Genomic DNA, 21,721 nt, shown 5'->3' with positions numbered 1-21,721 from the left:
TCGAATGAGCTCCGAGAGACCCCCAGGTCTCCCTCATCCCTTCCACAGCACTGGGGCCGGACGTACCGCCGCCGGTGGGATCGGGGCTGGGGGCGGACAGCCGGGACCAAAGGGCTGCGTTCTTCGGTACAAGCATACCCCCTGCCGACGAGCTGGAAAAGCACAGCTGTCCGGACACCCCCTCCAAAAAATAATTAAATAAATACATTTTAAAAAAATAAATTAAAAAACAGAAAACGGTGACCGGAGTAAAGTGGGGATCGGTGGCTGGGGAGGAGCCTTGGGGAGGCACAGGGCTCAAGGCACGACGCTGGAGCATCCCGGCTGGGATTTTCTCTCTGCCTTGGGCCGGTTTGCACTTTCTCCTTCGCTCTTTTTTTTTTTTTTTAAATACATATTCTTTCAAACTCCCCCCTCCTCCCGCCTTCACCCACACCCCTTTCTCGCCGAGGGGGGGGCCCAGCCGGCAGCGCTGCCCCGGCCCAACCAATCAGGGCCCGGTGGGGTTGGGGGAAATCGGGCCGTGGGCTTTAAAAGCGGAGCCCTTTGTGCACCGCAGCCCGGCGGCAGCGGCGGGGTTGGGGTACGCGTGTCCCCGCAGCCGGGGGGCAGCGGCCTCGGGGCGGCTGCGAGGGACCCCGGCTGTCTCCGGGCAGGTATTTCTCTTCCCCTTCTCCCGCACCCGAATAAACACGCGGCAGCTCGGCTCGCCCTGCTTGCTGTTTTGCCGGGTCTGTTGTTTTCTGTTTTAATTATTACTTCGGCTTTGTTTTTGTTTTGTTTTTTTTTTTTTTCTTTTAACCGCCTGGTTTCCTTCCTCCTTTGCACCTGGTGGTTTGTTATAGTAGGGTCTGCTGGGCTGGTTGGGGATGTTGTGTTGAGGGTGTTGTGCTGGGGGTGCTGCCTGCTGGTGGAGGATTTGTTGGGAGTGGGGCAGGGCTTCCCTTGTTGTTGTAGGGTCGCTAGGGGGCTCAGCGCTTCGTAGGGCTGTTGAGAATCTCCAGGTTTTGCTCCCAGCGGTTGGACTGGGAGGCACTGGTGGGGTGTGCCCTGGTTAAGGCGGGAGCTGGAGGGCTGTGTCAGTTTCCCCATCTGGAAACAAGCAGCCCTGTAGCTCCCACCCCTCTCAGTTCTGGGGTAACTTAAAGTTTACCAGGGTTCCCTGCAGCTCCTGCTGCCTTGTCCCTGGATGCTGCTACAAGTGGTGGCCTGGGTGGTGACCACAGCACTGCTCAGACCCCAGCCAGCCCTGTGGCACTGGGACCTGCTGCGTTCTCCAGCCCCCCCCCCCCCAGCCCCAGCACTGCCTTCTGGCCAAAGTACTTTTTCCAGTCGCAGAGCTCTCTGCCAAGGCCTTGAAAGCAGCAAAGCTGAACTGAGCAATGATGGCCGGAACTAACCAGCAGCACTGTGGGCACCGGACCCAGTCTGTCACTCTTCTCCGGAGTTTGTCCCCAAATGGCACTACAGGGCAGGGCTGGGAGGGGACGTGCTGGTGGCACTGGAGCTGAGAAAGGTATCAGCTTGTCCGTCACCCCTTTCAGCTGAGTTTGCTCTTTGCTCCCAAAGGCACATCATGCTGGTGGCAGAGCGGATGACACAGCTCTGTGCCCCCACTGTCTTGTGAGAGCAGAGGACAGAAGGGGCATTCCTAAGGGCCGACCCTTGCAAGCAACGTGTGCAGGAAGCCGTTGGCAGGAGCCAGGGCTGACGTTGGGATCCTGCTGCACTGTAGGACTCACAGTGTCCCTTGGGGGAAGGTGGGAGGGACACAGCTCAGCTGCTCCCCCTGTGCAAGGACTGTTATGCAAATTGAAACGAGCCAGGAAACCAGCTGAGAGGCTGTGGGGGGCCAAAGTGAGGCTCAATTTCCCCTCTCGCCTCTGAGTCACCGCAGCTTTCCTGGCCTTGAGACACCGCTTTGGTTCCTGCCCAGAGCCGTGGCTCCTTCCAGTGCTGCAGGGTGTCCTGGGTTGGGGCTGGAGTCACTGCAGTGGTGATGGGACGGTGTCTATGAGTCCAAGTGCTTGGCTATGGTCTCCTGACAGTCACCATGCTGGTGGCACTTTGTTGCCCCTGCAGCCCCTGTGTCCTCCTTTCCCACCTGCCGTCCCATGCTGAGCGCAGCACACATTTGGAAACACAAACAGTCAATTGCCTTCCTGCCCGTTGGCTTCCTCTGCTTGTGGCCTTGCTTTGCAGAGTAGCTTCCTAAGAAAACAAAACAAAGGTTGTGCTTTGCTTATATATATATATGCACAGGCACATACACACATGTGTGGCTGGTACTTTTCTAATAAACTTTGACCACATTTCCATCCCAGTGGATGGAGGGGCAGGAATCTGCAAACATGCTCAGGTCAGCAGGGCTGGGCAAAGTGCAGCTGGGAGTGGAGTGGATTCTCCTTTCTGGGGGTGCCCTGCAGCACAACCCCGTATTAGACAGTGGAGAAGCAACAAACAATGTCCAACTGTGCGATGTGCCCTGCTTCCAGGATAAGCTTTGGTCCATTCTGGAAATCGTATTGTCCTTGGTCTTAGGAAAAAAAGAAAAAGCAGATAATTTTTTAGATAAACAAGACTTTGGAAAGAGTCTTTGCAGTGGGAAGCTGAGCAGCTGCCTGGAATTAGGGTAGTGGGGCACGGGGAAGGCAAGACAGCCTCAGGGCTGTTACAAGGGCTGCAGTGCTGTACTGTGCTGGGGGCTGAGTGCTGCCCTGGCACTGAGCCCGGCTGTGATGGATCCATGTGCAGCAGTGATGCCATGCTGCTGGAATGGCGGGTTGGTACGGCCCTGTGGTAGCACCCTCCTGGGGGTCCTGAACGCCCATTCCTGCTGTTGTCATTGCTGGGACACCTCCAGCCCGGTGCTGCCCTCAGCATTTCCCATCCTGACCAGGAAATGGAGTATTTTGCTTTATGGGAAGTGCTGTGGGTACATGGGGTGCATGCTTTGTACTGTCCCCATTACTCAGTGTTTCTCTAAGCACCCTGGTGCACAGCATGCAGGATTTTGGCTCTCACCATCTTTGCAGTCACAGAGGGAAGCTTGAAAATGGGCTTGAAGGCCAAGGAAAAAGGAGCTCCCCTGGGCCGTAGGATTTTGCAGATAGCACCGGTAGTTGGAACCCGGCTTGGTGCTTTTGGGTCACTCCAGAACCAGAACAACTCCATTCCCTGTGCCTGCTTCTGACCTTTATTTCTGCCTGAAAAACAAACCTGCCCCTGTGCTGCCGGGCGGAGGTGGGCGCCCTGCGGGTCCCCATGGCCATCACCGCAAGCATGCTGGGGACGTGGCTCCCTGCTCCGAGCCCTTCTGTGGGACGTGGGCTCAGAGCATAGCATTGTGCTGCCGAACCCCTACACAAGGAAGGATGGGGAATGGAACGGAGCATTTAATGCCTGCGCAGTGCCCGGCTGTCCCATGCGGCAGGAGGGGATGCGCGGGGCAGCGGCGTAGGCCGCGGCTCTTTGTTTCCCCCCCTGCGCTGCGGTCCTCCATGATGTGGAGAGCGGGCGAGGCCGGCGCTGCGAAATGGCGGCCGAGGGAGGCGGGGATCGGGGGGAGGAGGAGGACGGAGGTGGGGAAGGCCGGGCGCCATGCGGCCTACCCGAGCGCCGCCACGCCGCCACGCACACAAAAGGCTGCAGGGAAAACACGGAGGGCAGCGGGACGCCGTGCGGAGCGGCCTCCATGGCACGGGGACACCAATGTCCCCACCGCGCTGCTGTGGGGCGTCTGTGGGGTCACGCCACGGCCAGTGGGGTCAGCACTGTCCCGCCGTGGCTGCTGGGGGATAGGAACGTCTCTCTGAGGTCGCACAACCCGGTGGGGTGAGACCCCTTGGAGAGCCCGTGTGCGGGGTGGGTGGAGGATGAGGGTGGGGTGGCACTGTGGACATGGGGGCAGATGGGTGGGTGGATGGATGGATGGCTCCTGCTCTGTTACCCCCAGCTGCATTGCCAGAGCAACCCCATCTCTTGTCCCCTTGTCGCCGTGCCGGTCTCCAGGCCGTGCCCTGAAATGTGTTCTGGTTGTCTCTGCTGCTTCTGATCCCTGCCCTGCTTTGGGTCTGTCCTGCATTGCAGTACAGCAGCCATGTGTGCCGCTGAGCACGCTGTGCCCATACATGTCCCGGGACAAAGCCGTGCTGGGGAAACTCAGCAAGTCAGGACACAAAGCTGCTTTGTGCCCCGTGCTTTGTCTTAAAGGCACAATGTCTCTTTCTGGGCTGGCCAGAAAAAGTGGGGCTGAGGTCTTGTGCCTTTGGAGATCCACACACTCCACGGGGACCCACCTAGCAGCTATGAGAGGATACTAAAGGGGTCCCTTATGTTTTGGGATGAGGCCCATCCTTGGGCCCTAGGTTTGCCCAACCATGGAAACCCCAGTCCTCAAGCAGGTCTGGCCTCCCCAGCAAGTCAGGCTGGTTTCAAGGTGCTGCGGGGCCAGGCGGGCCCCAATCCCCCTGCCTGGCCCCATAGTGGCTCACCAAGTTCCACCTGGACTGCTGCCTCCCGAAGTGGGGACAGCAGTGCTGGGGCGAGGAGTGGAGGACAGCTGTGCTCCAGCTGTGATGAGGGGCTGGGCTGGTGGTGGGAGGGGCTGGGACCATTGCCTAGGGCCTGCTATTCTGTGCTGGGGGGGCCATGAGGAGGCTGACCCACACATATAGAACACTGCTGTCCCCTAAGCTCACAGTGCTGGGAGAGGGGCAAAGAGCAGAAATCCCTGCTCCCTCCACTCTTTGCTGTTAGCTGTGATGAGGTTGCTCAGGTCTCAGCCTAGTCACAATGAGCAAGGGAAGGAGAGGGAGGGAGGTTCATGCCAGAGCCTCAAGCCCCCAGCCCACACACCCCAGGACAAGGACACCCCATTGTCCCCCAACCCACATCCCTCTGTGGGGCACAGTTTCGGGTGCCATGAATACAGGGCACCCTCTGGTGGAACTTACCTACAGCTCACTGCTGCCCACGCTTGTTCTCCTGCATGAGCCCCCCATGTGTGTGCACAGTCCTGGGTGGACACTTGTGCATACACACCCCGTCCTTGCACACGCATTTTGCACACCTGCTCACCCGTCCGAGGATGGGGATCACATCCTGCACAGCACTGTGCAGGGCTTTGGCTACCAGCCCAGCTCGAACAACCGGAGATGGAAAAAGCTAAATTTACAGGCAGCTGGGATAGGGGGAACACAGTCAGATGCACACACAAGCAGACAAGCTCACAACTTTTATTTAAAAGTTTCTCTTTGAGATAATTTTCAGGGCTGTGAGCTGGGGCCTGGCACTAAGATAGGGAGAGGATTAAAAAACCCTGTGGTCAAGAAGTGTCGGCCGCATCAGCTGCCTTTGGGTGCTCACTCCCAGCAAACACTTCAGGACTCAGATCTGGCAAAAAATGAAAACAGCAAAACAGCCTGGGCTGACACCCAGAGCTGCTCAGTGTTAATTAACGTGTGCTGCAATCCGCCCTCAGCCCCAGAACATCCCAACATAGTCACGGCTGCAGCTGCAGAACTCTTTGCTCAATTTTAGGAAGGAGGAGGTACGGCTGCTGTCCCATTGCCATTTCCCAGTGACCATCCCAGTGTGTGTGACTACCTATAGGGCTGTAGCTCTCCTTGCTCCATGGCTCCCCCAAAGACCCCAAAACCCACCAGGACCCCATGGATCCCACAAGACAGGTGGGATCCCTGCTTGTCCTGTGTCCTCTGATGAGGTGGGAAAAGAATACTCACTTCGGTGCAATGGGGACCATAGCAGAGCCCCATAGCCTGGCCATCCCCATGCAGAGGACCCAGTGTCAGTGTGTGATGTGGTTCTGCTGCTTCTCCCTTCCTCTACCCGTTTATTTTTATCCCTGGCACAGGATGGGGATGGCGGGAGCTGTGCCAGAGCTGCAGCTGCCGGCAGGTTTGGGGGCGAGGGCTGGAAGCTGAGCACCCTCAGGGTCTGCTTTAGGGCAGCGCTCAGGATCTGCTTTGGGGCAGTCAGAGGTGTCCCCATGGCATGGGGTTGGGGACAGCGACGCCACCCAGCAGGGTTTAATCCCGTAGTCCTGGGATGGGGGAAAGCAGAGGCAGCATCATCCATAGGGGACAATCCCAGAATGGGGCTGGGCCAGGGGGTGCCGGGCACTGGTTTTGGGGCAAGGATGGGGCGCGGGGACGGATCTGGAGGTAGGGGCGGGGGCAGCCGGCACCGCCGTGACTCAGCCGGGGGTGGCAGCCGGGAGGTGTTTGTGTTTAGTTTCTAACGTTACCGTTTCCACAGCACCGGGAAGCGGCCCCGAACCCCTGGGGCCGTGGGGAGCCGGACTGGGACAGCGGGGCCGGGAGGGTCACAGCGCTGCTCACGCCGCAGCAGCTAAAAATACGTCGGGCTATTGTCGCCGGTAACAAAGCGCCCGGCGTATTTTTAGCGTTATCTCCGCCGCCCTCCGGGGAGCGCTCCGCCCGCAGAGCCGCCACTGTGCCTCAGTTTCCCTCGTGCGCACCGTCCTCCAACCCGTCCCACCGCCGCCATCCCGCCCCGCACGCGGTCCGCTCTGCTCCAGCCCTGGCAGAGAACGGATGCAATGAGTTGGACGGGTGTCACCAGGTCTCTAAAAGTGACAACATAGGGTGAGGAGTGCCTCGTCCTATGCTGTCCCCTTTTCGTAGCCTTCATCCCTAAAGCCCGGCACCAGGAGGCAGCAGCACGGCCTCGCTCAGTGGGATCTGGCATCGCTCCTTGGGCTGCAGTGAGTTGGCGCGGTCTCAGCGCAGCACCAGGGAGGGCCGTGCCAGCCCGCGCAGGCTCTGCCAGGAGCTGGGCACAGCCCCAGCCCCGAAATGCCAGGATAACACTGGATTTGTACAGATTTCCCTGCTGGAATGGGAGGGAGGGAGCTTTAACTCTCCTTTTCCCTGCCAGTGTGGTTCGGCTCGGCGGCACAGAAGGGATGGGAGTGGGTCACTCACAGCAGGGATGGGGGTGTGACCCCATTTCCACCCCTCCCCAAAAAGTTACCTATTCACCATTGCTCGAGTAGGAAGCTTGGACTGCCCTCTGCTCCTCACGTTCCCCCTGCGTCCTCCAGACAGTCTCAGCACGTCCCTTATGGCACACTTGGTCTCGGGGGGGGGTGTGCTCCCCCATTCCCTGCCCCTTGCCCCCTCGGCACCCAGCCCTGCTCTCAGCTCAGAGCTGTAAGCCCGGGGCACAGCAACCCCCCCCCCCCCTGCACTGATGACTGCGGGGGGGTATTGCAAAAGGTAAGGAAATAAGGGGTGAAACATACCCCGGAGGGACCGGAACATCCAGTTTCCCCATGGGGCCGGGTCTGAGGGTGTGCTGGGGGGGGGGTCACCTGTACCCCGGGAGGGGACAGCAAGGAACATCCTGCGGGGGTCAGGGATTTAAGGGCGGGCAGAAAGGGATCCGATAAACCCCGACCTGCGCACAGATGTACGGGAGTGGTGGGGGTGGAGGGGCCATCGGAGACGGTTCCCGTAGGAGAAAGGATGTGGGGGGGCAGATTTTGCAGAGGAGGGGAGGAGCGGCGGCGCCGGCTCCGGCGGTCCCGACACTGGGCGGCCCCGGCACGGCGGCGGCGGCTCCGGTACCGCTGTGACTTCGGAGCAGTGCAGCGGAAGAGCAGGCAGCGGGAGCAGGCAGGCAAACGGCAGTGGGAGTGCAGCCCCTTCCCAACCTCGGCATCCCCAACTCGCGCTACCGCCACGCAACCGGAGGGGTTTGCTGGGTGGGGGAATAAATTCCCAAAGGTTTATTATATTTTCTTTTTTTTTTTTTTGGGGGGGGGGGGGGGGGAGCGAGGGTATGAGGGAATATGCAATCCCCTGGTGGGATGGGGCCGGATTTAGGGTTTGCAAAGAACAAAAGATTGAGGGTGTGGAAGCTGTGGAAAAATACTGGCAGGGCGGTTGTAGGGCTGGGGGGAACCGTGCCCGGAGCATTGCGCTGCGCTTGGGGCTCTGTAGGATGTAGGGGAGCAGCCGTCCCTATAGGAGGGAGCGAGGGGACTGAGCCACCCCCAGCCGTTATACCGCAGCGTTGAGAGTACAGAGTGAATACAGGATTTTGGGATGCCTGGAGTGCGGCATGGGGTAGGAGTAGAAGAGCGTGTGAGTGAGTGCATGGGCTGTGCGGGGACTGTGGGGTGGGTTTAGGAGTGCTTGTACTCGTAATGGGAGTTTAGAAGGGCAGTGGGGGGGGGGGGCATGGCGGGCAGATGAGCAATGTTGGGGGCTGGTGTTGCTTTCTGCCTGTTCTGGAGGCAGAAGTGCACGGTCCACTCATGGCTCTGCTTGCACCCCAGTGCTGTGGCTGTGAATGGGGATATGGGGCTCAGGGGGGTGGACTGCAGGGGGCTTGCAGGAAGGCGTTCTATTCCCATGCTATCTCCTGCATGACCATCTCCTTGCCAAAGGAAACACTGACGGTGCTGCTCCACCAGCCAAAATGTGTGTGGCTGCCGTGCCCCCCAGTTGCCCCTCCTGCTGGGACCAGGCAGGTGGGAGCCCTGCACTGACGCCAGTGCCAGACTGCAGCTCCTGGTGTGCCCAGTATCCAGTGTACCACTGCCACAGAGACCCCAAGGCTTCACCTCGACTGTCCTTCAGCCTGATTCCAGCAGGGCTGAGGACAGAGGGATGCTTTGGCTTTGCCATGAGGCTCCTTTCCAGCCCCAGCTCTGAACATACCAGCCAGGTACCATCTCATCCCCGAGTCCCTCTCCCTCTTTTTTACCCCAAAATGGGAACTCTGCCACTCCCCACCCTGCTGCGAGTGGGTGGCATCTGGGTGGGGACAATGGAGATCAGGGTGCAGGATAAAGCCGAGCCTATTTTTATCCCACAGAGTAATTACCAGAGCCTTCCAGTCCTTAATCTGCTGAGAGCACCCTGGCACGATTGGGTCCCTCCCTGAGCCTGGCAACAGTGCTCCTGTCACACGTCTCCTGCGTCAGAGCCCAGTAAACTCCAACCCGTGCCATCTCCAATGGGAATGGGGATCTCATTTGAGACTGGGAGTGGGGTCTCACCTCGCACCCCTGAGTGTCCCAGTCCCTGCACCAAGACTGGGGCTCCAGCTGTGTGAAAGCACTAAATCCGGAATATTTTCCCTTTGGCTGCCCTAAAAGATTTCTATCTGCAGTGCACAGCTTCCACCAGGGTCGCAGGTCCCTCTCTATTGAGCAGGGGCGGCTCCGGCTGCTGGTGCCAAGTCCCCACTGGCTCCATTCCCAGCCTCTCCCCATCCCGTCACCCTGCTCTGGCTCGCTGAAGAACCTGTTCCATAGCTGTTGCCACGAGTGGAAATTATGGGCTGTATTTGGAGCAGTGCTTTTCACCCATTGCAGAGGGACCGCTTTACCCGCATATCTGCAGCCAGCTCCAGGGAGGGATGTTTGGGACCCTGTGGGACCCTTTGGGGACCTCATGTCACCATTGTTGGATATCTGGCAGCATCCCTCGCTCCATCCATCCCAGCACACAGCAGCGAGCACAAAGTTATCAGTGTGCCACGCTAAACCACTGCTGTCACGAGGCAGGAGCTGATGTGGAACTTCAGGGTGACCTCAGCACTGTCCCTGTCCCTGCCTGGCGGGACGCAGTGGGCTGGGAAGTCTCTGCCAGCACTGATGGCCATAAAAGGTCCTGAAACAGAGAGCCCAGGCGGGATCATCTGGGATGTGGGAATGGGGCCTGGAGTGGGATGGGGCGGCGGCACACAGCGTCTCTTCCCTGCTGCCCATTTGGGATCTGCATCACCTCCCACGCGCAGCTCAGGGGAACAATGCCACCCATTCATTGGGGCACCTGGGTGGTGGGAGTGAGGGGCACTCAGTGAGTTCCCCCTGACCCCGCAGCCTCACCCCACAGACAATAGCTGCCCTTTGTTGGGGTTTTCTGTGTCCCCTCCCTGCCACTCAGCCGGTGACATTTACCACCTCCACATTTGCAAGGGGACTCAAAGGTCATAAGATGTGCTGTGGAACTGCAAAGCACAGCTGGCCCCCTCTGTGCTCTCCCATCCGTTTGGAGTCCACTGGTGGGGAACGAAGGATGAAGGAAGATGAAATGGGGACCTTTTCCAGTCTGGTGACATTTGACCTTTTTGAGATGAATCCACTGCTACCCTCGGGATACCTCACTGTGAGTGCAACACCATGGAATGCCAGCCCCTATGGGATATGCCATGACTTCTATCCCTCCAGAAAGGTCCCTGCATCAAGCTCCTGCTCCCTCCCAAACCCCCAGGGCAGTTCCCCCACGAGCTGGGCTAGCAGCCCCATTCCTCCTGGCCGCCTCCATGGGGTCCTTGGAAACACAACCCATAAGAAACAGGCAGCCTGAAAGCTTAGAGAGAAATGAATGCTTTAGGGGAATTTGTGGGGTGTGTGGGGTCATGAGAATGAGCACAGCCGTGCTTGGAGGTGGGTGCCTACAACACGTGGGGGCAGTTGATCTGGAACCCAGAGTCCTGGGGGATGCAGATGCTGCTCTGCTCTCTGGCTTCACTGGAGGCTTGGGGTCACCCAGGGAAGGTGACACAGGACACAGAGCCTGGGAGGGTGCAAGGGCACAGGGTGCACTTTGAAATGGGATGCACATTACGTAGGATGCTGTGCACATTACGTGGGATGTAAGGTGCACGCTACGTGAGATAGGGGGTGCTCGTGTTAGGGACGATGAAGAGTGCAGCCCACCCCCCCCCCTCCCCCGTGCTGCTCCCGTTTCCCCACCCACCCCCTGCAGTTGGCTGACGCGGGCTGACGTCCCTATATTATGCTGATTTATGCGAGTTAACCCTTCCCTCGCCATACGAGGGGGCTCCGGTGTTGGGGGGGGGGAGGGGTTAGTGGTCCCGGGACCCCGCCCGGGGCTGCCGTTGCCTCCCCACACCCCACACCCCCGGCGGGTTTCCATGAGAACAGGACCGGGATGATGTCAGCGGTTGCTACGCGACAGCGTGAGGTCACTGTCGCCATGGCGACGGGATGGGGGGGCCGCGGGGAGTGGGGGGGGGCAATACGGGGCCTCCTGCAGGGACGGGGCAGAGGACTGAGGGAGGAGGGATGGCCACGGGGAGGGGACGACGACAGGACGGCGGGAGTGCTCCCGAGGGGAACTGCAGAAGCTTCTCATTAAAACAGGGGGATTAAAAAAAAAAAAAAGAAAAAAAAGAAAAACAAATAAACAACAAAAAAATCTCTCTCTCTCTCTTTTTTTTTTTTTTGGCACAATGTGAGTTATTATTATTTTTAGAAGCACTAACGGCCAGGCTGACCACTTTGGGACATCCTTTGGGCCCTGTGGGCCAGGCTGTGTGGGGAAGGGGACGTGGGGGGCTGAGGGGTGCTCAGCCCCATCCTCATCAATGGGACATCCATTTCTCCACTCCTCCATTCACCTCCTTCCTGTGGCCAAACCCCAGTCCCTGGTGAATGTGGTGGTACCCAAAGTAACTTAGCGAGAGATGAGCAGGGATGGGGAGGGGGAAGCCAGGGTGTGCTCAGGGCTTAGGGCTGCCCAGGTCTCAGCATCCACTGTGCCAAACCTGAGCCCCCATATCACAAAGATGAGATCTCCCGAAGTGACGTTGTACCCCACAGAGGTGTGTTTGGGTCGGAGCTCAGTCTCTGGGGTATTCCTTAAGGGACATTTGAGATCAATCTCTCCCACCCCCGTGGAGGGAAGGGATGAGGGCAGCCCCCACTCGTAGGGTGCTTCCAAGCGGGCTGTGGGACAAGGACGGCAGATGGAGGCGGGCAGACGGAGACCCTGCGCGCTGTGAAGGGATCTTGGCTCGCTCCTCGCTGAGCAGCTGTTGAGCCGATGGGGCTGCGGGGCTGCTGGGAGAGGGAGGGATGGGGAACGCGGGTGATTCCCTAACGTGGGACAGCTGGGGGAAGAGGGGGACACGAGCTCTGCTGCCAAAAGTGCTGGGCTGGGAGGTGTGTCCGAGGGAGGGGATGAGCTGCGTGCATCACTGCTATGTCGGAGCCCCTGGACTGCTGCGGAGACCACAAAGAAACCCCCAACCTCGAGGCCAGCATCCATCCCATCCGACCTCATGCGTCTCTCCTCCTGCACCCGTGGGATGGAGAAGCCATCGGTTCAGCTCGTGCTTAGTGGGCCATTTGGAGCAGTGCTTGTGTCCCCTTCCCGCTGCCTCGTGTCCCCGTGCTCTGCCCGCTGCATTCGCGTCCCTTCAGCCACTTCGGAGCGCGCCGGAGCCCCCACGCATGTCCACCAGAGGGAGCCAACGAGCCACGAATCGGCACCGCCGCCGACCATGGGAGCCGGGCCAAGAGGCGCATGGAGCTGCCACCCCCCGTATGGCTGTCCCATCGGAACCCCACCTCCAGCTGCCCATATATCCAGGGAGAAACCCCTTGAATCTGCTCCAAATGTGCCTGAGCAGCCCCGGTTCGCATTTCTGGTTATAGGCGTTCTCCAAATCCAAATTGTTGCCTGGCGTTACAACCGAGCCCAGGGAAGCAGCTCCTCTCCCAGCACCGTTAGGGGCTGTAATTAGCGTCAGCTGATGCAGACACAAAGCAGAACGGGAGGGTTGGGAAGGATGCTCCTGGTGCTCTCCCAGCAGCTCCCATGTGCTCACAGGTTCCCAGGCTCTGTGAGTGGGGTGGGAATAGCCAGCAGATGGGAGCGGGGGGAAAAGCAGAGGAGAAACCTCACCGGTGATGCTGCACTGTGCCAGAGGAAAATCTCCCTCATTCGCTGAAGATTTGCTCGGTTATTTACAGCCTGGCACTTGTGGCAGCCACATGGGGTGGGATTCACAGTGGTCCCGTGTGAATTGGGAGCTTTATTTTGGCTGAACACAAGCGGGTGGCATCGGGCTGCCGCTCAGGCCTGCTGCCATCAGCCTGGCACAGCCAGGAAGGAAATCCCATCCAAGTACATGGATCACACATGTCCTCAGCACTCTCCTCTGGAGCTGCTGGCAAGCAAAAAAAGTCCAGCCTGGCCCCTTCCCAGCACCATCTGTGGGGAGATTCCGGGACTGAAGGAATGGGCTGGGGGCTGTAGGAATGGGCAATAGGGCAGGGTATGGTTGCTGCCTCCATGCTGGAAGAGGAGGTGGCAGGATGGGGTGACCAGCTGAATATATTTCCTTTGCAGCCAACAGGTGGAAGCTGTGCTCCAAGCATCTCCTCCAGCCTGTGGGAGCTTCATTCCCTCATCTACCAGAAGCCACAGCACTACCATTCCTGCTGCTGCAGTTTGGGGCTGGCAGTGATGCTGTGCACCTGGCCATCACCCTCTTGCATGGAGTAACCTGATGGGGCTGCTGAGGTCTGATTTGCCCATGAGATGTAGGATTGGGCCTACCCTGTGCTACAGGTGGGATGCTCCATTGATTATTCTGCATCCTCTGAGTGTGGAAATCAGGCTGAGAGCTTCTAATCTCTATTCACTTGGACAGAATTACCTCCCTAATCTTCCATCCCTTGGGTGTCCCCAAGGCTCAGCTAACACCTGGAGCTGCCTGGGGTCTGCAGTGCCCCAGAGTGGATTCCATGTGGACATATTAACATGCATGGGTTCATTGAGCCTGTTAGCATCTCCTAACATAGAATCATTAAGTTTGGAACAGACCTTGAAAATCACTACGTCCAACCACCAGCCCACCCCCACCACACCCACTGACCACATCCCTCAGTGCCACATCCACACGGTTCACGAACACCTCCAGGGCTGATGACTCCATCACCTCCCCGGGCAGCCTGTGCCAGTGCCCCACTGCTCCTTCTGAGAAGTTGCAGGGCTGGGCTGTGTGGGACCCCACCTCCACCATCCCCACATCCCTGTCCCTCAGCCTGGCCATGTGCCGGAGCAGGGTGCACACAGAGATGCTCTGCAGAAGGCTTCAGGGGCGCACACAGACCCCGCTGTTCACTCCTTTCTCTCTGGCTTCTGTCCCTGCTTGCTGCCGTGCTGTGCTTCGTGGTGATGTTGTTGCTCTTTATGGCTGGTGGGGCTGATCTTGAGTGAGTCATTATGTGGCAAATGGGATCCAATCACAGCAACATTATTTCCTTGCCCGGTGTTCTTTGCAAATGAGATTTTGCAGAACTCGAAGCGTTTTGTTTTTTTTTTTTCTTCCTTCCAGCCAAAGGCCTTTTCCCAGCCCCATTTAAAAGCTCACAAATTGGGTGTGGGATAGAATGAATATTTACCACGGGGCTCACAGGGCAGTGAGCTCATAAACACGCTGGCAATCAATCCTGGCGGAGCAGCCGAACCTGGAGTGCGCCAGTGCACGCAGAGCTGCTGTGAGTGAGGGATGGGGAGAGGCCATCCCTGCTCCCCAGTGCTCATTTCTCTGCTTTGGTGACTCACTCGGGAGAAGGTTTAGAAAGGAATAAATAGAGCCCATAAAGTGTCTTGCTGATGCCTGGGAGGATGCCCCGAGTCTGTGCTCTGTTTCAGTGATCCAGAAGAGGTCTTGCTGGATCTGAGTGATCCCCAAAATGCTGTGGGTTGGGCAGCACATTCTTGGCTGATGGGATGCTCTCTGGGGTCAGAACCAAGACCTCTTTGCCAAGAGCAGCTCTAGGGCAGGAGATGGGGTTCCATCCTGGTGTCCTGCGGTGTCATGGGCTTTCTCCCTGGGAGGCCCTTTCCTGCCCAAGGCTGAGAGCATCCCCAGGTCCTGATGGAGCCCTGTAAAAGCTCTGCACTCCTGCCAGGTGCAAAGGCACTTGTCTGTGCCGGCCCTGATTAGCAGAATGATGGTTGCCATGGAGCCCCAATTCCTGCTCTGCACCCCAGCAGACCCAGGGGGAGGCACATGTGGAGTAGAGGCCAATTGCACTCTTCCCAGAAAGCTGATTGCTTCTATCCTAGCAGACATATAAATGAGCCTTTCATTCATTTCCTTTCTCCTTTCAGCCCGGTTTGTGGGGAAAAAAAAGAAATGCCCCCTCCTGGGATCTCACAGATGAGCTGGGAGGGGGCTCACAGGGAGATCTGGGGCAGAGCATCCCGGCTACCAACCTGCATCCCGTAGGATCCCTCATCACTTCAGAGCTTACAGTGTCCCCTGGCGGTCACGGGGACAAGCCAGAACAGATGCTCCTTAATAATTTTATCAATGACATTGACAGCGTGAAGCCAGCAAGAAGTGAGCCAGGCAGGGTTTAGGAAATAAAGTGCCCGATGAGGGGAATGGGATGAAGGGCCGTGCCCCATACGCAGCTCCTCCTCTTTATGGAGCAGTAATGGAAAAGGAGTTGCCATCTTCTAATGATTTCATTTATCAGAAAATTGAAAAGTGGAATGGATTGCTCTGAAGTGCTGTTGGGCCCACAGGGGATGTGTAGCAAGAAACAGATGTTGAGGGATAAAAATGGGAAGCAGCGTGCAGTTGTTGGGAGGCATGAACCCTTCCCAAGAGCCATGGTGGTGGAGAGGTTTTCAGGAGCTCTCCTTCCTTGAGGCAGCCTCTGTGCCACATGGACTCATCCCAACCTTGTGTGTGGATGGGAAGAACACAGCCTGGGCATCAGTCAGGAGCAGGGAGAGAAACCTGTGCTTCCCCCAAGCCGGCACTGCCCGGGTGCAGGTGCTGAATACAATGAGTTGCGCTGGGGCTCAGCCTGGGTGCAAGAGGTGGCACAGGGCAGGAGGCAAAAGGTCTGTCCTGGTAGGTCTGTCCTGCCTGCTCTTTCCCATCTCCTTCTCCAAGATCCCTGCCTCGCCTGCCCAAACCCAGCTCTGCTGGATTCTCTCCCGGCTCCATCCTCTCCATCTTGTGCACAGCCAGGATGGAACCAAGATGATAACACTTTTCAAGGTCCCACCTTGAGTGCTGGGTCCCTGGATCCCTACCAACCCCTTGATATCCTCAAGGGGACAAAAGGATGATGCTGGCAGTGGGTGCATGTCTCTAGCTGTGCAGCCAAAGTGCCATGGAGCCACAGCAGAGCAGAGACCCCCAACTCTGAGCTTCTATGGTGGGGGGACAAGGGGAGACCCCTTGGTCCCTGGAAAATCCTGGCAGCCTTCAGCCTTCAGCCCTGCCTGCCAACTGGAGGCAGCAAAACATTGTGGAGCTGGAGGCAGGAGCAGGAGTCATAGGGGCTGCTGGAGCCACTCCCAGACATGACAACCACATGTTCCAATGGAGCCACCAGGGCATGATTTGGGCTTAGACGTAAGGCTGGGTGATCAGCTGCTCCTCAGGCTGGAAGTTGGGCTGAAACTGAGAAAAGAAGAAAAAAAAAAGAGAAGAAAAGAAAAGAAAAGCACATGTTTTTGGAGAGAGAGGAGCTGCGGGGGGAGAGGGGACAGGCAACTTGTCATGGTGCACTGGGACATGTTGAACGCATGGGGTGTGTGGGGGGTGTGCGTGTGCACGTGTCCACGTGCCTGCAGAGCGGGGCTGTTACCCTGCAGCCGGTAGGCGCTGATCAGTGCAGAGGACAGGCAGATAGACAGACAGACAGACGGACAAACAGACAGACAAGCTCACAGATAGATAGACAGACGTTCGGACAGGCAGCGGGAGGGTTCCGAGCCCGATGCACAGCGAGAGGCGATGCCGCGATAGCAGCAGTGATGGGTTCCAGCTCGGGCAGCGCTCCGCAGCCGGCGATGGGGAGGACCGAGGGGTTGCACATCTGGGAGCCCGGAGACCTCGAGCAGCCGCTGGCTCCTTCTGCGCCCTCCCTGCAGAATTCCGTCCAACTCCAGCCCCCGCGTCCGCTAGTGTCGGCAGAGCAGCGCTGATCGATGCCTCCTTCACTACGCAAATGGCAAATCAGCGCGTTGTGAAGGCTGCTGGTGGGGATGGAGACGGCCGTGCTGCCCTCCCCCGGGACTCTCTCGAGTCAATGGAGTTTATGACTTTAACGTATTTCCTCTCCCCTCCTGAAGAGCATCTCCTCCGCTGTGCCGCTTTGCCGGCGAGGTTCCAGCCCCCGGTCTGGGTTCTGGGTTTGGGGACGGGAGGAAGCCCCCCGGGAGCCCCTCGCTGACGGAGGAGAGCAGCAGCTGGCGGAGAGGGGCAGCGGGCTGCCGAGAGCGTAGCTCCAAGTGGAAAGCAGGATTCCTTTCTCCTGCCTCTTAAGGCAGCGACGTCTCCATCCCCTCCTTCTTTCCCTCCCCGTCCGACCCCGTCTGATACAGGGGTACTGGGACCTCATCCTGCGTCCGGAGCTTCCCAGCGAGACGTAAGTCCTTCCTGGAGAGGAGAATGAATTTTCCCCTCGGCTATTTTATCTCTCAGCGCCTCTGCACTGGGAGCTGGAGCTGGGGCAATGCATGGCGCAGTCTGGGGTTGGCTCTGGGGCTGTGTCCTGTGGGATAAGAGGAGAGGGGACAGCCCTGCCATGGTGTCCCCACAGGTGGGATGAAGGGGCCACTGTGGGTCAGGGAGATGCCAGGGCTGTTTGTAGATGAGAAGCGGGGCAAGGGGAGCGTGGGGTTCATATAGGGGGAGGTTTGGAAGATTATGGGTGCTTTCCCAAAGGAAAAGCTTTGGCTGGGGCAGGATGGGGGTGCTGAGCTGTAGTGATCGGCAGAGTCTTGTAACCCTGATGGGAAGAGAGAATCGGGCTCAGGAGCAGCAGAGGGTTTGGGAGAACACCTGGTGAACTGCCACGTCTCCCGCAGCCATGAATCCCTACATCAACTGCTCCAGCCCTGAGCTCTCCCTGTCCCAGCGAGACTTCCCCATGGAGCCCCCCAGCCCCGACCTCTGCAACAGGACTCACCCTGATGCTTTATTCGACCCCAAAGATGCCAACCTGACGGAGGAGCAGCTGCGACATAAATACTTAGGGCCTCGGAGATCCAACTTCTTCATCCCTGTCTGCGTGATCTACCTGCTGATCTTTGCTGTGGGGGCAGTGGGCAACACACTCACCTGCATCGTCATCCTCCGGCACCGCTTCATGAGGACGCCCACGAATTACTACCTGTTCAGTCTGGCTGTGTCTGACCTGCTGGTGCTGCTGCTGGGGATGCCGCTGGAGCTGTACGACATGTGGAGCAATTACCCCTTCCTGCTGGGGGCTGGGGGCTGTTACTTCAAGACGTTGCTCTTTGAGGCCGTCTGCTTCGCTTCCATCCTCAACGTCACCGCCCTGAGCGTGGAGCGCTACATTGCCGTGGTGCACCCACTCAAAGCTAAGTATGTGGTGACCAGGAACCACGCCAAGAGGGTCATCATCACCATCTGGGTGGTGTCAGTCATCTGCTCCATCCCCAACACCAGCATCCATGGGCTGCAACCTCTCTATGTGCCTGGCCGGGGCCGCGTGCCTGATTCGGAGATTTGCACCCTGGTGAAGCCACGCTTGACCTACAATCTCATTATCCAGATCACCACTATCGTCTTCTTCTTCCTGCCCATGGGGACCATCAGCATCCTCTACCTGCTCATCGGCCTGCAGCTCAAGAAAGAAAAGATGCTGGAGGCCCTGGGAGCCAAGTCCAGTGGTGACAGCGACTGTCACAGAGTCCGGGGACAGAAGAAGGTGAAGAGGAGGCAGGTCACGAAGATGCTGTGTGAGTCTGAGACTGGGGACAGGCAAAGCCAATGGGGGTGTTGGAAGGGTGCTGGGAGGAAACTGAGGTCTTGGTCATCCTTGGTCATCCTGGAGGAACACTGTGGGGGCAAAGGCAGAGCTGGTGGTTGTGGTCCAGTGATGGGGTCTGTTTGTGGTGGCTCACCCAGGAGAGCCCTAGGTAAGAAAGGGTAAGGGACAAGGCTGGAGTGGTGGACCTCTCCCTTCCCTAGCCCAGATTCTTGTACCTTACAACCTTGGGGTGTTATGGTTGACTCCAACCCTACTCCATCCCATGACCATGAGGCTCTGACCTGAGGCTTGACCAAAGCACTCCTCTGTCCCACTATTCTCCCTTCCCTGTCCCTTTCCCCAGCAGCCCCTGACTGCCTCCCCAGCATTGGGGCACCAAATATGGTGGCAGAAAAGGGCATCGGGATGTTGAGTCCCATACCCCACTAACAACATCCCCTGGCTCCTCGCAGTTGTGCTGGTGGTGGTGTTTGGGATCTGCTGGGCCCCCTTCCACACCGATCGTCTCGTCTGGAGCTTCATTTCCACCTGGACTGGCCCCATGCTCCACATGTTCCAGTACGTCCACATCATTTCAGGCATCTTCTTCTACCTGAGCTCGGCTGCCAACCCCATCCTCTACAACCTGATGTCCACCCGCTTCCGTGAGATGTTCAAGGAGGTGATGTGCCACCCCGGCCAGCACCCGCCAGGCTCATGCAAGCACTCACCCAGCATCACCCACACCACCACCCGCAGCACTGAGTGTGAGCCCATGCCCAGTGCCAATGGGCTGCCCCTCTCCGATGCTGAGGAGTACGAGATGGAGGAGATGGAGGAGATGGAGGGTGGCCAGGCTGTCACACACGCCACATCCCTCTGCTGAACAGCAAGAGGACATGGAGGAATCAAAACAGCTTCTCCACCGTATCGTCAGCATCACCATCACCACAGCATCCGTCTGCAAGATGGAGGGGAGCGATGGGGCCGTGCATCACCGTGCTGTTCCACCAGGAGCAGGGCTGGTTCTCCAGGTGTGCTGCCAGGCTGCTTGTTTTGGCTGCTCCAGGGACACAGTGACCATCCCTTGCCTCACTATGCCCAGGTTGCATTGCATCATCTGCGCTCAGCACTGGGGCCAGACAAAGCCAGGACATCATGTTGTCACAGGGGCCCCCTCATTCCCACCCTGCATGAGCTGTTCCTCACCCAAGAATCACAGATCAGAGCCATTCTTCCTCAATTCGTGCCTAGTTGCATTCCCTGGGACTCAGACCTGTCCCCAGCACGCAGCCATCTTCCCATGTGCTGACAACTATAATGGGCACCATCCCTTCATTCCCCTCCTGCATATCCCCACATCTTTGTGCAATAAAGTTGCTGGGGAAGGTGATGATGCCCAAAATGTGCCACCAGGCCTTGATGGCTTTCCAGGGTCTTTGCTCACTTGATGCAGGGAAGGTGTGAGTGGGACACACAATGCATGGGGCCGCCCCAGAATGGAGATGATCAATCTGTCCCCAGACATGCTGCTGGGAAAATGTCACAAAATGCCACGGCAGGTGGGCAGGCAGGCTGGCTCCCCCCGGCTGGAGGGGCTGATCGATTTGCTGTCTGGGATCGATGCTGCTGCCATCCTGGTGCGCACAGGATCCTCCCACAGGATGGAATATCAGCACTCCAAAATGCCTCCCCATGGCTATCAGAGCAGGCTGAGCTGCTTCTTACACAACTTTCCCACCCCAATTTTCCCCCAGCCAGGATGTGTGCTCACAAACTCCCTCCTGTGCCCTGCTGACTCAGCCCCAGCTCACAGCCCCTGTCCCATTGGCAAAGCATTTCCATTTGGGGTCCTGTTGTGCAGGTGAATGCGGGGCTGCATTAACCTCTGCCCTTCAGGATCCTCTCAGCTGCTCTCCAGATCACATCAACATGGCAAAGAGCATTGATCTCCATTTTCTCCTCTCTCTATCTCCCATTGCTCCTGATCCCAGGCAGCCACGGGTGGAGGTGACGGATGCCTCTTTGATGGCTGTTATTGCCCCGTTATGCCTCACAAGGACACTTCCCCAGCTGGAAACCTCTGGGGAATGGCTTTTTAATTGGCAGGCGATAGCATTCTATTGCGCAGCGACAGCAAGTGGAGTCTCAGGTCCATCATGCCCCAGCCTGGGGCAGTGGGGAAATCAGGGGACTAATACCTTTGCCAAGGGACAGCAGAAGGTGACCCCCTTGGGTCATGTCCCCAGCTGTCCCCTGGCACAGTCATGCTCCATGTGTCCCCACCACCTCTTCTTGGCTGCTCAGTTTGCTCTTTGAGATGCAGGAGATGGTGGTGGTGATAGTCCAGCAGTGTGTGTCAGGTGGTGATCCTGGGGCTGTTCAGAGGTTTGTTTTTGATCACCCCAAAGAGAATCTGAGGGCAAATCTCACTCCTCCAGCCACTGTTCTGGGACAGCACATGGGGACAAACCTGTGGCTCCATGTCACCATCCCTGCTGGGGGCTTGGCCAAGTGCTTGCACAGATATGTGGCTGGTGCTTCTGCAGGATGAATCAGAGGGATTGCAGCTGCTGGGGGCTAGGCACAGAGGTGATGGTTGGGACAGGCCATGGATGAGTGATGGGGTCAGAGTTTGGGGCTGTGCAGGCACACCCACATCTCCCACCCATGCTATCAGCCATGGATCAGATGTCCCCTGGGGCAGGATGGCCACAGTGCTAGGATGTCCCCAAAACAATGCCTGCAATAGGTTTGCTCTGAACCGAGGGACACATCTCTCTGTCCTCACAGTTCGGAGCACGTGCCTGGCTCAAGCTCTGCACCACCACCTTCTCTCCAAATGGTTCATTTCCCAAGAGCCGCTTCTCAAAAGTTGTCATCTATCCTCTGAGATTTACAGCAGTGCCTTCCCAGCAGCCGATCCCATTGGAACCCGCTGTGGCCAAACCCCACGTGCTCATACCGCGGCACAGCAAATCCCCCTGGCCGTGCAGCACCCCTTGATGGTGCCTCCAATTCAAAGATTTATCACCTTCGCTCGGGGATTAAAAAGAAATCCATCTGTGAGGCTGCCCCAGCCTTGTAAGGCTTTTTGTGCCGGCATTGTTTGCAACGGCCATGGCTTTTTTTCTTTCCTTGACAGAGCCAAAACTC

General features: G+C 58.0%; 1 protein-coding gene across 1 annotated transcript; it reads left to right on the top strand.

Moving 5' to 3' along the window:
- Positions 1–17,136: 17,136 nt before the first annotated feature.
- NMUR1 (neuromedin U receptor 1) lies at positions 17,137–20,469 on the top strand. The gene is made up of 2 exons (XM_031603737.2): positions 17,137–18,554; positions 19,039–20,469. The coding sequence occupies exons 1-2, from the start codon at positions 17,660–17,662 to the stop codon at positions 19,449–19,451; spliced, it is 1,308 nt and encodes a 435-aa protein (XP_031459597.2). The 5' UTR covers positions 17,137–17,659; the 3' UTR covers positions 19,452–20,469.
- The last annotated feature ends 1,252 nt before the right edge of the window (positions 20,470–21,721 follow it).

Source organism: Phasianus colchicus, chromosome 10 (assembly GCF_987193195.1).
Source record: "Phasianus colchicus chromosome 10, bPhaCol1.hap1.1, whole genome shotgun sequence".
Classification (NCBI taxonomy): domain Eukaryota; kingdom Metazoa; phylum Chordata; class Aves; order Galliformes; family Phasianidae; genus Phasianus; species Phasianus colchicus.
Note: the sequence above shows the minus strand (reverse complement) of the source record. Positions and strands in the feature narration are given on the sequence as shown.

What these genes read in the sequence shown, in the direction of transcription:
- NMUR1 (XM_031603737.2), top strand. Translation starts at nt 17,660, where the DNA reads ATGAATCCCTACATCAACTGCTCCAGCCCTGAGCTCTCCCTGTCCCAG. An exon ending in GCAGGTCACGAAGATGCTGT is followed by an intron (nt 18,555 to 19,038) that starts GTGAGTCTGAGA and finishes GGCTCCTCGCAG; the next exon opens with TTGTGCTGGTGGTGGTGTTT.